The following is a 14,794-nucleotide window of genomic DNA, read 5'->3' on the forward strand; positions in this document are numbered from 1 at the left end:
ATTTTGTGAAATTTATCTGTGCTTGTATTAAACTGTGAAAAATCTGGGTTAGTTGCACAAAAAAAACCCCTATGAGTCTGCTGAGAAAGAGTTGGCCAAACTCAACACTGTGGAGGCATAGGTTGATGGATGGGAGATGAAAACCTGTTGGCTTTAAGTAACAGAGAAATCAAAAGACATCCATGTGGAAAAACTTAATTAAGGTCCATACAGAAAAAAAATGCATCAAGGAAGGCCAGCACAACCAGCTGTCCAACTACTGGCAAGTTTGGTGAAGAAGATGAGAAGAAACACCATCCTGGAAACACCCATATTAATGCTGTCAATCTGCTGCAATTCTCACTCAAAACAGGAGTTGAAAGCTGGGAGATGTATCCCAAGTTAAACCTCCTAGGAGTTGCTTTGTTTCCTAATGTGATTGGCCTCCTGCATGCACAGACAGCTCAGGAGCCTTGAGAGCCACTTGGATGTCAAAGGAACATTTTCCTTGAAGTTGAACCAAGTAGAACTTTAAACACTGGGTTACACTGGCTTTTTCCCTGATGCCACAAGCACCTTACCTCTCCCACCCCGTCTGAAAAACTAGAACAATATTAATTGAATGGATGAAGTAAAAAGGAGTCCAATGAAGACTCAAAGGAAAGGAAAACCTGATAGAGATGAAACTGAACAAAAAGTGACCAAGATAAATAGAAGAACTGCTTGATGGAGAGAAAAGTGGAATTAGAAGTCTCCAAGTTCAACAGAAAGGCTAAAACTCCTCCACAAAACAAAGAGGGGCATGAAATGAGAAAGCAGTGGAGAAAATGGGTTAAGGTCAGTAAGGCAACAGATTCAGGAGAGGCTCGTGGCACAGGGAAAGTTGGTCAGTGCCAGGATTCATCCACAGACTTGGTGATGCAAGATTTCAGCAACAATGGAAACATCTCTTTGCCCAATTTGAAAATTTTGCTGAATGATCTTTAACCTTCTCATCACCTCCTGGCGTTTTTGCCTTTCCAGAAATTCTTGCATTTTTCATCTTAAAAGGCCACATAACAACAAACCTTAAGACCATCCTTTCTGGAGACAACAGGGAAATACAACGGTGATTAACCCATTTTGTCAGTTCCACCTACTGTTTTCGCAGTTTTGCCTCTCATTCTTGTTACAACATATCCATAAATTCTTTAAGCAGGCTACTTTATGGTCAAAAAACTTCGCCCAAGCCAGGAAGTTTGCTTTCACAACTGATCCCATACCTTGGGAAAACCTATTTTCTAAGAAAACTTGTAGACCAATAATGGATTAATCACATTTCCATTATTCAGATTTTTTAAACAAATCCTATATTTGTGGCTGCTTAGGTGTTATACCTACCTTTGGTGTGAGATTAATAGCACAATAATTAGCAAAACCATCCCACTTGCCATCTTTTGTGCAAGTGTCTCACAGTTCTTTAGTCCTATGAAGCATCTCCAGCCCTATAAGACTTCTTTGATGAAAAAGAAGTGTTTCCACTGTTGTTTTTTTTAAGCTTTATCCATGCAAACTCAAGTATACTCAATGAGCTAAAGCACGCTGGCACTTAACATTGCCAAGTTGGATAATTAGAAAAACATTTGGCCTTATGTCAGCACAAGTACATCATCCTCATCCAGTGCCCAAGTGAGATGGTGGCTCTTTCTGGGGTGTCACCATGACTAGCTCAGCTCCTGTTGCCAGCTGCAAATCCTCTTGTCCTTGAGCCAGTGTGACAATCCTGCAGTGCAATTCCCCTCCAATGGGGTCTCACCCATTTATTTACCAACTATCTCCAAAATCTCACTTGAATTTCTCAACTTTCCTGTCCTGCTTAGAAGGAAAAGGGGGACAGCCCCGGGATTTCAGGAATCCGAGGTGCTCAGCCCCTTCTCCACCACTGGCCTGATTATTTTCCAAAGACTTGTGCTAATTTTCTGATACGATCCCCACCTCTTTGTGAGATGCTAAATCCTCATTACTTTTCCTGACTGATGCATTCTAATTAGATCAACACTTAAAAAAAAGGAAAAAAATCACAATAGCCACAGGACGGCTTTCCATCTCATTAACTCCCTCACTTATTATTTTCATGAAAATTACTGATAAAAATGTGCACCTCCATTTGCTGGGACCAGGAGCTTCGTCGGCTCATATCTAACATCTCTCTCATCACCCGGGATGCGAGCTGTTGCCATGGCAATGCACAATAATAGAAACTAATAAATTACAAACGAGATGCTCGTTGAGCAATTATTGTTCTCTTTTATGCAAGTGTCTTGCTAATTTTGATCATAAGGAATGCTACCATAAAGTAGCGAAGGGATAATAAGTCCATTTCTAGAGATTATTAGAAAATAGAGAGAGGCTTTTTTTTTTTAGATCAGTGATTAAGTGGTTTGATGCTTTCAGGAAACCCAAGTAAGAAATATAACAACTTCTTCTCATGTTTCCCCTCCTTGTGCTGGGCAAAGGTGGTGTCCCTGAGTGTAACACCAGGAGTTCTGAACTGTGCAGCACTTGGAGCTAAGCAGCTACAAGTGATGTGTTTTTTCTCCTTTCCACCACCTTAAAAATGCCCTGACACACCATAAAGAGCCTCTGGTATCTGCCTCCCGTCAAGGAACAGTGCCAAGAGGCGCTTAGCAAACCTCTGGCTAATTGTGCGTTGGCTGCAGTTATTTCAGGGAGGACTGTGCAATCCCAAGTTTCATTTTCCCACCAAAAAAAGCCAAACACATTATCAGAGAGAAATAAATCCCTAAGGGACACCTGATTTCTCTTCCAAACACTGAAGTGAAATCCCCTGTTTTGCTCCAAAAGACGCCAAGGTGCAACTCAGTTCAGCCATTTCAGTTCATATTTCTGCACATTCTGTCTATCTATAGTTCTTGAGGCACCAAACGTTCCCTTCTCTAGGCTAAAATTTGAATTATACGAAAACAAACTGAGGTATGAACCTTTGTCATGCAGGTGGAGGACTGCAAAATGTGCTAGAGCAGAGAAGCCAAAAACGGTCATTGGAGACTTGAAATCTGTTGACCCACCTTGAAATGAAGATGACAATTGTGGACTGTAACGCAACGGAAAGTGCAGCAGTGACAGCAAAGCTGCAAGGTATCAGGCTGCAGCAAGTGAAGCCTTACTCAGATGCAACAGCCACAGGCAGAGAAACAAAAGAAAACATCTGCTTACCTTGCGGGGGGTGGGGGGGGGGGTGGGGTGGGGGCACAAGTCCGCAGAGATCTCCAGCAAAATAGCCTCACCTCACCCCTGCCAACCCTTAAATGAGGTCTGGGAAGGGGTGGATCCTGGCTCCAGCCCTTCCAGTCACTCACAGGCATTGCATGCACCTGAGCTCCCCTGGGTTGGCCCTGCCTTCCCACCAGGTGCTCAATCATTGCTTCAGGCCATGACTCAGCATTTCTGCTACAGGGACAATCAGTATTTTTTCATTAAACACTTGCAACTATTTAAGAAAAATAAAATCCTCACCATTTTGCTGCATATGAGCAAAATACTTTTCTTTTTAACGACTGTTTTCCTCAATTTGGGATGGATTTCATTGAATTTCCTAGAGATCACAGGACTTGCAGAGCCATCCCTCAACCTTGTGTGCCTTGCACGCTGGCCAAGGTGCAAGGATGGTGACTGCAGGCAATGTTAAGGTGTTACCTGAGGGTGGAGGCTGATGGAGGAGGGGTTGGGGGAGTAGGGGCCCCCCAGGTCGTTCCTGAGTAGGTTGTCACTGTGCATCTTGGTTTTGAGGCAGGTGATGTAGCGGTTGCAAAAGTCCTTGCACAATTCGTTGACCTTCTCCAGCTCCAGAAGGTGGATGCGCAGCACCTGGATTGCCTTCACCATCTGGACACATCAAAAGCAGTGTAAAAAGCATTACCATTCTCAACAAACAAACAAAAAAAACAACAGAAAGCCCCCAGAATCAATATTCTCACCCCAAATCCACCCCAGAGCCCATCCCTCTGCACCACTACTTTTCTTCTCCCTCCGCACCCGTGCTATCTCTGCAATCCCAAGAGGTGAAATACACAAAAATTACTGTTGCCTTCATGGGAATTTCTCCCAGAAAATTCTGAGGCAAAGCCCTGATGTAGCAACATGTTTGGTTATTCTCCAGAGGCCACTTTCTCTAACAAGATTATGGGGCTGCAGCACTGCCGTAAGCTGTTGCTGGTGCAAAGCCTGGGCCTCATTAAAACGTACCCCATAAATGTTAAAAAATTTACACATGAAACATTCCTCTTGCCGAGCTGAAACCTTAAGTTTTACAGCCGCTGTTTGAAATCTTGCATAATATATAAAATTTCAGCTATTCACTCCGGGGCAATAAATCCAGTTTTATGTAACAAAGAGTCTTTGCATTTCAAAGGGTGTTTTTAACTTGCAAATTTTAGTGGTCATCTTTACAAACTGTAAGATGTCGAGGTTGGGAAACATCCCGAAAAATCCAAGGCCAACTCAGGTGGAGGGTCCACAATAGAGAAAGCAAATTTTCGGTCAGCAGATAGCAGGAACAATGGGGCGTGGATGGAAAACTTCCCTCTTTTATGCTTTTTTCTGCATATTTTCCTTCCTCTGTGCTTGGCACGGGTGAAGCGCAAGGTGGAGGCGTCGCGCCCCAGCTCTCTGCATCCTCCAGGGGCTCACGGCCATGAAAGTCAATATTCAAGGGCAAAGGCAAGAGGACCTGACACATATATGTATAAAAAATAAATCTCTCAATTATCTCAGCTCATTTGCTTAGGGTCTCATTTTATGTCCCTGCTCCGCTGCGCCGTATATCTGTCCGGATAAAGAGTTACAGTCCGTCGGCGTACGTGCGCGGGGTTGTAAAAAATACAGATGCTGAATTAATTGACTGTGTGGCACTCGGCAGCTGATTGAGTTGATAATGGTGAGATCTGACCTTTTTCTAATTTCTAATTACGTGCATCTCGGCAGCGAGGAATACATGACTCTTATTCTAATGATAGCTAATGCCGCTGGCCTTTTCATCCCCACTTTGCCATTGCTGATTTCCAGGGAATCAATGGTGTTAAAAAAATGCCAAAAAAAAAAAAAAGAGGAATGCAGAATAGATTCTGGATGGGAAACATTTGATGCATGTTCAGCCCTTAAATCTGCACTGAAACAATCCCAAACACTGCTTTTTTGGTCATTTGTCCCAGAGCAGTTTTGTTTCTCGTTTACAAGAATTGCAAAATGGGTTTAGTAATCTGCAAACAGTTTTGCACATCCTGTAAATTTTTGGGTGGCTTTCCGCAGACTTTCATGCCAGCCTTGAACTGAAGATCTCACTAAACTCTCCTCCAAGAGCTGAAATGAAGTACAAAAGATGCAGCATTTTAATCCTGTAATTATTTTTTGCTTTTTAAGAAAGTGCTTGTTTCTGCACTTGGATGAGCGTTGCTTGACTTTTTTCTCCTTCCGCCAGGTTGTCAGCCAAACTCACTGCCTGCAAATTGCCTGATTTTCCTTCTTTTCTGGGATGGAAACCCCTCTGCAGCGAATCCCAGGGGCCACATCATTCTCTGGGGAAGGACTTTTGGTCTTTGCATCATCTCAGGCATGTGAAATTTCCTCTTTCAACCTTAAAATCTCCTTGTGGAGCAGTAAGTGTGTGCACCAGGACAGGGTGATCCATGGTCACCCACATACCTCTCATGGAGATCATGTGTGGAGGCTTCCTGGAAATAATAATGGGATTGGGGATATTCCCTGAGGTCTCTGCAAGAGAAAAGCTCCATCCCAAGCAGAATCTCTGCAGGCAATGGCTATGGTAGGAAATTTACAGTGGAGAAGGCACCATAAAGAGCCCAAAGTGGCTCAAACCATTGATATGCATGTCCTTTTCTGGAAAAAAAGCCCTCACTTTGCCGTGTTTGTTGGACAAGAGCTGTCCATCACAAATGAGTCAAGACGAGGCCAGGCAGAAGGTGGATGGGATTGCACATTATACCAAAAAGCAGAGATTACAAATTCTGGGTCACAAACTGGTTGTCAAGCTTGGCTGTTTCCCAGAAATGTGTTGAGAAAATCAGGCAAAACTTGGGCTGGAGTTTGTTCTTGCTGGAGAGGATCTCATAGAAAGTCCCGGAGAAAAAAACCTTGCAGGGTCCATGGAGAACATTGTTAAGGTGCCCAACGTCATAAACGCAGCCCCAAGACCTTGTCCAAGTTGGCAGATCCCCATAACACATTCCTCATCCCCTATCCCAGACCCCAGCACCCCTACACCAAGCGCCAGCACACTACCAGGTTGTCCAGCTCAGGGTCATCACTGAAGAAAGGTTTGTGCTCCTGCTCCTGCTGGTGGACAAAGTTCTCAATGTCAACGTCGAAGCTGGCTGAGGTGATGCACTCGGAGCCCTGGGTTGCCTGCTCACACTTCTCAAAAAGCAGCGTAAGCAGTGGAAACAGTGGGTGCCTGTGAACAACAGAGTAGACCACCCTATAAATCCAGCTGCTTCAGTTCCCTCATCTGTTTTTATCCTAAACCATCTATCCATTCCCTCCCAGCTTGCTACAGCCTGGTGAAGAAAACTTCATGCCCAAGCCAGTGTTGGATGTGCTCCCCCTAGACCAGCAAAAACAAAGGTTTAAAATTGCTAAATGCGCCAATTCTCCTCCAGAAGCGGTGTCTCTCAACATCATGGCGCTTCCCAGCATTGCACCACAGCTGACTGTTTCAGAATGGTTTTGCAGTGGACAAAAATGTTTGGCTTCAAGGAGGTTGCCTTGGCACTGGAATCGACATCTGCACTGGGATTCAAGCCAAGAGGCTCCCAAAAATGTCGGTCAGCTGTGGATGATGGATGGGGGCAGGCATGCATTTCTACATGCCTGTGACATCCCTTTATACCAAGGACCCAACTTGCTTTTGCTTTATGGTTGCTACTGCATTCCTGCGGCTCTTTGTGACTTTTTTGAGCACATCTGTGTTCACAGTGAGGTAGAAGGTGGACCAAACATCTCTTCCTTTTTAATACAAGATTTCCTTGCCTTTCTTTTTGTGAATCCACCCCTGGGATTTCAATTGGGATTCCTTTTAATAGTGACTCTAAATCAACACAATATAAGTTGCAAATATACGTGTTAGACCAAAGCACATGGAAAAGAAGGACACAAAGATCATGAGTTAGCACAGAGAGCCTCTCCGGCTCTGCAACTTTAAAAATATAAAACTGTTAAAAATATAGAATGTAAAAAACGTAAAGCTATTGAACTTCGAGGAGAGAAATGCAAAATGCTGCTGTGGGATTGCTTTGCCCACCCCACAGCAGTGGCACCCCGGTTATCTCAATATAGCAGGATTTGCTGCACCCCCTTCAGACGAGCTCTCTTATATACAGGTATACAACATTTTGGGGAAAAAAAAGCAATTTTAGCCCAAAGGAGGAATGATTATGGCTCACTCCAGGCTTCCTGTGGGTCTCTTCCAAGCCAGAGTCAGGAGAAGGGGTTAAACCCCTGGGCTAAGTCTTCATTTGCAGCCACTAATACTGCAGCATATTATGGTCTAATCTGGCCTGATCCCAGTTTAATGCAAGATTCGCCAGGGCTGGAGCAGGCTGTGGGGGCTGGGGGGAATCATTCCATAATTTCAGCCGCCCCGCCGGGGCTTAGTCGAGGGATATGAACAGCAAATTCCAAGCAGCAGCATGAATTATTGGCCTTATGAACCCACGGCTCGCCGCAGATGCCATTTTGAAAACCAGCTAGGAAGAAAAGGCACGAACCGACCTGGTACTAGGGAGCAAAATTACCCCAGAGGCTGGGGTTATTTTAGGGGGGAGATGGATTTTGTAGCCTCTTTGCTTTGAAGGGTTGCTGGTGCCAACAGGGATTAAAGCCATCACCGACATCACTGCGCTCCGCTGTGCTCATAACTGACCTTCAGGAATTGCTTGTGGGATGGGGAGGCAGTGGAAGCTGCTTTTATTTGGAAGGAAAATAAAATAAATAAAATAATAATAAAACAATAAAAATAATATATTATAAAATCTTAAAAAATAAAAAATAATTTAAACAAAATATCATGATTAAATAAAACAAAATAAATAAAGGTGGACATGCAAAACTCCTAAGCTAAGGAAAAGCACCAAAGACCCTTTCAAGCACGGTGTTCAGGAGCTGCGAAATCTGGTTTTCTGCCATGAGCTGGGTGCTGAATTGTTGCAATTGTTTGTTGGTTTATTTTCCTTCTGCATGAAAAAAATACGCAGCTTTCTCCATTTCCAGCCTTTCCATGGCTACTAAATGCAGCAGAATGTGACGGGCACCACGGGGCTCTGGCATGGGGGATCTGGATGCCACCCTCGATGTGAAATATAGGATGGGCACCTGGGATGCACGAGGTCAGGTGGAATTCCCCCATCACAGATGTCACAAAGGCAGAGAATCACCCCCACGGCACCGAGAAGAGTTTTGGGGTGGAAAAATCTGCTTTGGCAAAATCTGTGTTTTGGGGGCAATCCTCTGAATCTGGAGCGTGCTCGGGTCAGCCTTTCCACCCCATCTGCCACCGCTCCAAATAAACAGGAGAAGCTCGTGTGGCGGTGGCACCGAGCAAATAAAGGGCTGAACCTGACATTTTCCTGCAGGAGAGAGGTCGTTGGCAGCCGCTAATAAAAAGGATTTGACACGGGCTAATAAAGAGAAATGAATCCCTCTAATGGCCTCATTTCGCACATTCAGCAGGGTGCTGCTGCAGGCTGGCAGCGCGGGCACGGGGAGGGTAGCACGGCACAACACTCACTCCTGCTTTTTTCCCAGCCACAAAATGCATTTTTCTTCTCCAAAAGCAGGTTGGCAAAGAAGCACAGACTTTTCCCACTTGGAAACACAGAGCACAGAGAGCACAGGAGTGGCTTTGAGTACACGATGGCCCAAAATCTGAAGTGATGCTGCTGGGCCAGTCCCTAGAATGATGCTCGGTTGCATAGCAAAGAGGGAGTGGATTGCTTTTCCTTTTTTTTTTCCTATTTTTTTTTTATGGGAGATAGAACTCCCACCAGAGCATAAAATCCAGTGGTGACTTTGTGGTCACTCGTCCATCGCCTTTTATCTTTCTCATTGCCTTTTCCTGGCAATTTCCCTTCAGGTTGATCGACCAGTGCACAGAGCCAATGTCTTCTGCCTTTGCATAATTACTGAAAATTAACAAAAATCCATTGCTTACGGTGGAGGATGCAGCACAGGGTGGCACGCAGCCAGCTGCTAAAACTCCATTTGATATCTAATGACATATCTTTATCCTACATGAAATGCTGTAAATTCAGATTTTGCACGGGACTGAAACCCTGTAGGCCATATATGCAGCGAAAAAAAAAAGGTTATTTCCACGCATTTTTTTACATAGAAACATATCTGGGGGCTAGTTGTAGCTGGTACCCAAAATTAAGCACCTGGATTTGAATGGATGATGCTACACATAGGACCAGCCCAGATGCCACCTGAAATTTTGTCACCACTATCCCACATGGGAAATACCCCCAAAAGGACATTGGTGGCATTTCTGACCTTCAAATTAAGGCTGCTAAATCTCCAAAACATTGTTTGGTTTTGCAACAAAACCACACCCATGAGCAGTGCAAAAATCCTTCCTTCAACCCCATAGAAATTCACTGCAGAGCTGCAAAAGAAAAAGGTTGTTCTATTCTTCAGTGATCCCTTTCTGGGCCTTTTGGACTCAAAACCTGTGAATATCTGGAGTTGACATAGTTTAATTTCTTCACTTCTGTTCTTCAGCTTTTGGCTCAGGAGCACCCAAAAGCCTTCACAGGGCCGATGGCATCCCCAAACCACAGCCATGGCTGTTAGCTGGAGTTATTCCTTAACATTAAGCCTTAATCCCGATTATATTACAGCATCATATAATAGAATCATAGAATGGCTTGGGTTGGAAGGGATCTCAAAGATCATCTGGTTCCAACCCCCAACATTACTGCTATATCCCACTGTATACATTATGGTATCGTCATTAATTACATATCACTTATATAATTACATGCTACTTATATAATTATATTATTTGCATAATTATAATATTACTTATTACAACATTTTATACATTATAATATGATGTATTATTGTACCCACAAAGACAAAAAAGGAGACAGGAGGGGTCTGGCCATTGCCGCGTGCGCACCATATGGATGCACAAACTGCACATTTCAGGTTCGTGTCTGTTTTTGCTCCTCCTGAGTGCTTTTTCTGCCTCAAATCACAGTTTTGCAAAAAGAAAAAAGACGAATTTGGATTCTGTGGAAGTGGGTATTTCTGGAGGGGTCTGGTGCTGCTGGCCATGGTGCTAGGTCGCCAAAGGAGCTCCACCACCATGCATTATTATTGTTAAAAAGGAGCTAATTACTAACCCACCCATTCCTGGGCATTAATGAATGCATTTGAATATTAGCGGGTTAACAATGCATTACCATAATTAATGTATCAGCGCGTTGCTGCATTCATCAATGCGTTAATCAGTGCATTACCAAATCAATGTACTCCTAACGCATGAGAAAAATGAATGCAGGAACGAACTGCCGCACGGAGCGATACATGGATTAATTACTGCCCACGGACATTAGCTGCATCACCTGTAGACAGCTCGCTTGTCGGCCTCCAGCTGCGCCTGCGGGTCGCCGGCTGCGGGGGGCACGGGCGCGGTGGGTGCCGGCGCGGTGGTGAGGTGCACGGGCTGCGCCTTGCTGGGCTGCTGTGCTGTGGCCGTCATCTGGGGGGAAGGGGAAACAAGAGAGAAAAAGGGGTAATGCGAGGGGGAAATGCAGGTGCTCTTCGCTAAGCGCTCAGCAGTCCCCGATAAAATCTGCGGTGCTCGTCTCGTGCTTTCATTGTTCAAAGCGAGCAGGTAGGGCTGTCTAGACACACGGGCGCTCTGCTTTCTCCCAAAATCACACCAGCTTCTGCCAGCCCTCTGTGTGCCGAGCCCAGGGATGAGTCATCTACAGCAATGCGAGCAGCCAGCTAGAAACGCAACTTTTTGTGTGTGTGTGTCCAAATCATCTGTCCCAATGGCCAACGCTGCCCAAATGGCCGCTGCGATGGAACACAAAGCCCACCAGCAAAATTACGTAATAAATGTATGCAATAATTGACGGTGCTAACGAATGCCTTGCTTTTCAAAAACTTGAAATTAATTCAGTGAAACATGCATTTAAAAAGTGAGACCAAGCTCCGCCAGCACTTGTGCAAATTGCTGCACGTCCTCCCAGCATTACCCCAAAGCACCCCAAAATGTCCAGGCATAAGCATGTGTGTCCTCGCTTGAATGTTTAGGGGTGATTTCCATATTAACTAAAATTAAAATTAACGATTATCATTAAAATTAATGATTGCATTAGGGAAATCTGCATTATTTCCAACCCCTACACTTCCGCGTTTCTGTGATTCATTGCCAGGCTGTGGTCAGGTCTGACATAAATGACTAGATTTAGTTAAAAGAATACCAGCAGGGGGAGAAGCATAATCTCTTTGGGGCCAAAAGCATCAGCACCCCAACTCCTGTGGTTTGCAACTCAAAATCCCAGAGCAAAATGAACTCCCTGAGTAGATGTTTCACCTGCTCTTGCTCTGAAATTCTGTACAAATTAGCATCTGCCTGTTTTCTTCCATAAATCTTCCATCCTCCCCAAAGCTGGGTAGCAAAAAGAAGCCTCTGTCTCTGGCTAAATACTTTCTGTGTGTACATAAAGAGGCGTGTGTATACGTGCAGATGCCCACAGTTGTGTCCAGCACAACTCACCTCTGCACTCAGGCTCTCGGTGCAGAGCAGCAGATTTCTCGCCTCGATTAAAAGCTGCGTAGTCCAGTGCCAAGCACCCGCTGCTTTTAAAATGTTTGACTTTAATATCTCCTGCCTGACCTTTCCCTGCTGCCATGGCACTTTTTAATCTCGGTTATTGTTCATAACTCCAAAGTTTGGCTCCTGGAAATTCACCTGGCACCGTTTAATTTCTAACACTCCCAGTGCAGAAGCTGGCTGGATCACTTCATTTTTCCCCCTTTTCACTCCCAGAGGGCTAAATAAATGGGTTTGTGGGACAGTTTGGGCTTCACCCATCAGCTGGGGTTTCTCTCTATTTTTTTCCAATTTTTATCCAAATCCAAATTGAAAGCACTGATTGTGCATAGCATTCCAGCCACACCGTCAAATACCTCCACTTCCTTCCTCATTTTCCCCTTTCCTCTCCCTGCTTGCTCCGCTGAGAATTACTTTACATTTTTGGGGGTAAATGGCTTTTTTTTCCCTTTTCCCCTTTTTTCACTAGAGCACTCACTTACCGGGACATCACAGCCCGTTTCGTGTCCTCATCAGCAGACAGAGCCCCCAAATCCTGCCAAGTTGGCTGCGTGCAGCTGAGTCTGCAACTAATTGGGCTATTACTCACAGAAAAGCCTCCTCTGTGGCTGTTTCGAAGCCATTACCTCACCTTGGACTAAAGAAAATAATCCCCGCACCTAATGCAACCTCTGATGAACAGCGCGGCGGTGCCAATTCAGAAAAAAATAGGAAAGGTTGCTCCAATGCAAGTGCTTGCAGACAGACAGGGGTGTGGGGTAGGGAGGAAAACAGCCAAAAATACGTGCATAAGAGAGGAAAAAAATGCAAAAAATTGCCGTGCATTTGTATGATGGTAACTGCAGGGTGATGGCAGGGCTGAATTCTGTGCAGAGAGCTGAAGAGATTTTTGCGGCACCGCATCACCTCCCGGCTGTACTTCTGTTGGCATTATAATCCTCTTTTTGGTTCTTTCGGATGAAAATGCTTTGCCAGAGCCAGTGGCAGCATGCCTGGCACTTGCAAGAATCCCTTTTGCTCCACATTTCTGAGAACTACAGCCAAATAGGTCAACTCCAGAGAGCAACCCCAGTGAAGGTGCTCAGGGCAGGGCAGCCTGCTGCACTTGCACCTCTGATCCTATCCACAGGGACACTTCTTAGTGCCTTTGCATGAAATCTATGTGCCATTTACGCAGGTTCCAAGCCCAAAAATATGCCGAGGACACCAGGAGAGGGACTCACTGATCCTATCGAAAAATTGGCATCTCCACTCAATTTTTGACCTGCAACAGCTGCAGAGTTTCTGGATTTGTCCATGACAAATGCAACACCATTTTAAAAATGGGTTGGGGGGCAGGCTTACTTTCATCAGCTCCTCTGCTGAAAACGAGACTGTATTTTTAAAACAACCTCTACTCTGCTAACTATATTTGTCCAGCTTTGACAGCAAAATGGCAGATGACTTTCTGCTGTTTTCTTTCTTTTTATTTATTATGGAAAACACATGTATTTCCATGCAGACTCCTAATTTCCAACAGGTAGAGTTGCTCAGCGAGCATGATCACGCTTGGTCTCAATTACACTGTTACGTGCTGGTAGCAGAACCAGGAGATTATTACAGCGTTTTTTCCTTCGTAAGGCAGCTTTTCCCACCACTTCTGCTTCATTTTTGCACATTTCTGACAGTGAGGTTGATTGCTTGCATGGCCTGTGCAGTAACGATATTAATGCAAAGCTCCCCCCAAGCCCCTTTTTTTACCATTTTTCTCCCCAGGACGGTCCCCTTGATGATGAGGAGCTTTGCAATGTCAGTTGTAGCTCTTATAATTGATGGTTCAACTTGTTTACATACTTAACACTGACCTCCCCATCTCTGCCCTGTCTTTGGGGAGAGGAATAAACATGCAATTTGCTTTTCTAAAAGCTAGAAATACCAAATCCTTCCATTTTCAGGTGAAAGGCTCACAGCAGCCACAGCATTCAGAAAAAAAAAATACCCACAAAACAAAGTGCTTTTTGCTGCAGCATTCCCCCTAAAATGAAGGAAAAACACACGAGCATTCCCTTCAAAAGGAAAAAAAAAGAAAGGGTTTGGGTGGCAATGGCCCCAAAGATCCCAAAATGCAATGTTCTAAATGAAAATGAGGGCGCAGAAGGGACAGGGAAAGGTAGAGGGTATGTCTCTGTAGGATGCCATGGAAAAGCTGGGCTATTTTAAAAGTCCCTTAAATTGCCCATTAGGACTAAATCGGCGTCCCAGCTCCCTGCTGCGTAAGCGAGAAAGGCGCGGCGTTTCGACAGGGAGGCACTAAGAAAAAAAGGAAAAGTGGGGAAAAAAAAAAAGCCCTGAGCGGAGCAGCGGAGCGAGCAAATGATGACACAGAAGTTGGAGGAGCCATAAAAGCCCCACCGAGGCATCATTTGCAAAAGTGACCTTTTCCCACCGAAGGAGACAAGCAGAAAGGAGGCCCGGGTGGCTTTGGGGGAGCGCAGAAGTCACAGCTAGGCAGAAATCTATTTATTTTCCTTGCAGGGAATGGTCTCTATTTTTTCTTCCTGGGGGGTATTTTGTGCTTTTGCAGCCACACAGGGATGCAAATGGTAGAGAAAGCAGCAGGGTTGAGCTTTGAAGAAAACACAAAATGGGGAAAAAATTCACATTTTCCTATATAAGCCCTATGAAAGCTGCCTTAAACACGGCACCAGTTCAGTGCTTCATCTGGATCATCCACATTCAGTCTCTGCAGACCAAACCAGAAATACAGATTTGCCCCCCAAAAGCTTGGAATAGCTGCGAGGAGCTGGGCCATCCCCAAAATCCAACCTTGCTAATGCTCAGATCCCCACATCCAGCACATTGGGGTGCTCTGGCTGAGTTTCTCTTGGACCGAATTTCTTTTCTTATAATAACTAACTCTGTAATGACGCTTGGAAAGGAGGTTATTTGACTCCTTGGAGCAACATTGCAGAT

General features: G+C 44.8%; 1 protein-coding gene across 4 annotated transcripts in view; it reads right to left on the reverse strand.

Moving 5' to 3' along the window:
- PKNOX2 (PBX/knotted 1 homeobox 2) overlaps nt 1–14,794 on the reverse strand; it is a 66,378-nt gene that overhangs the window by 7,971 nt on the left and 43,613 nt on the right. For 3 of the 4 annotated variants that reach the window (XM_021376016.1, XM_021376015.1, XM_021376014.1), the window contains 3 exons: nt 10,620–10,756; nt 6,277–6,448; nt 3,676–3,864 (listed from right to left, as the gene is read on the reverse strand). In XM_021376016.1, coding sequence (XP_021231691.1) covers nt 3,676–3,864; nt 6,277–6,448; nt 10,620–10,756 — 498 coding nt within the window. Of the gene's footprint in view, nt 1–3,675; nt 3,865–6,276; nt 6,449–7,764; nt 7,894–10,619; nt 10,757–14,794 lie in introns of those variants that run through there. The other variant, XM_021376017.1, reaches the window with a different exon arrangement.

The sequence above is a fragment of the Numida meleagris genome, chromosome 23 (assembly GCF_002078875.1).
Source record: "Numida meleagris isolate 19003 breed g44 Domestic line chromosome 23, NumMel1.0, whole genome shotgun sequence".
NCBI classification, from domain to species: Eukaryota; Metazoa; Chordata; class Aves; order Galliformes; family Numididae; genus Numida; species Numida meleagris.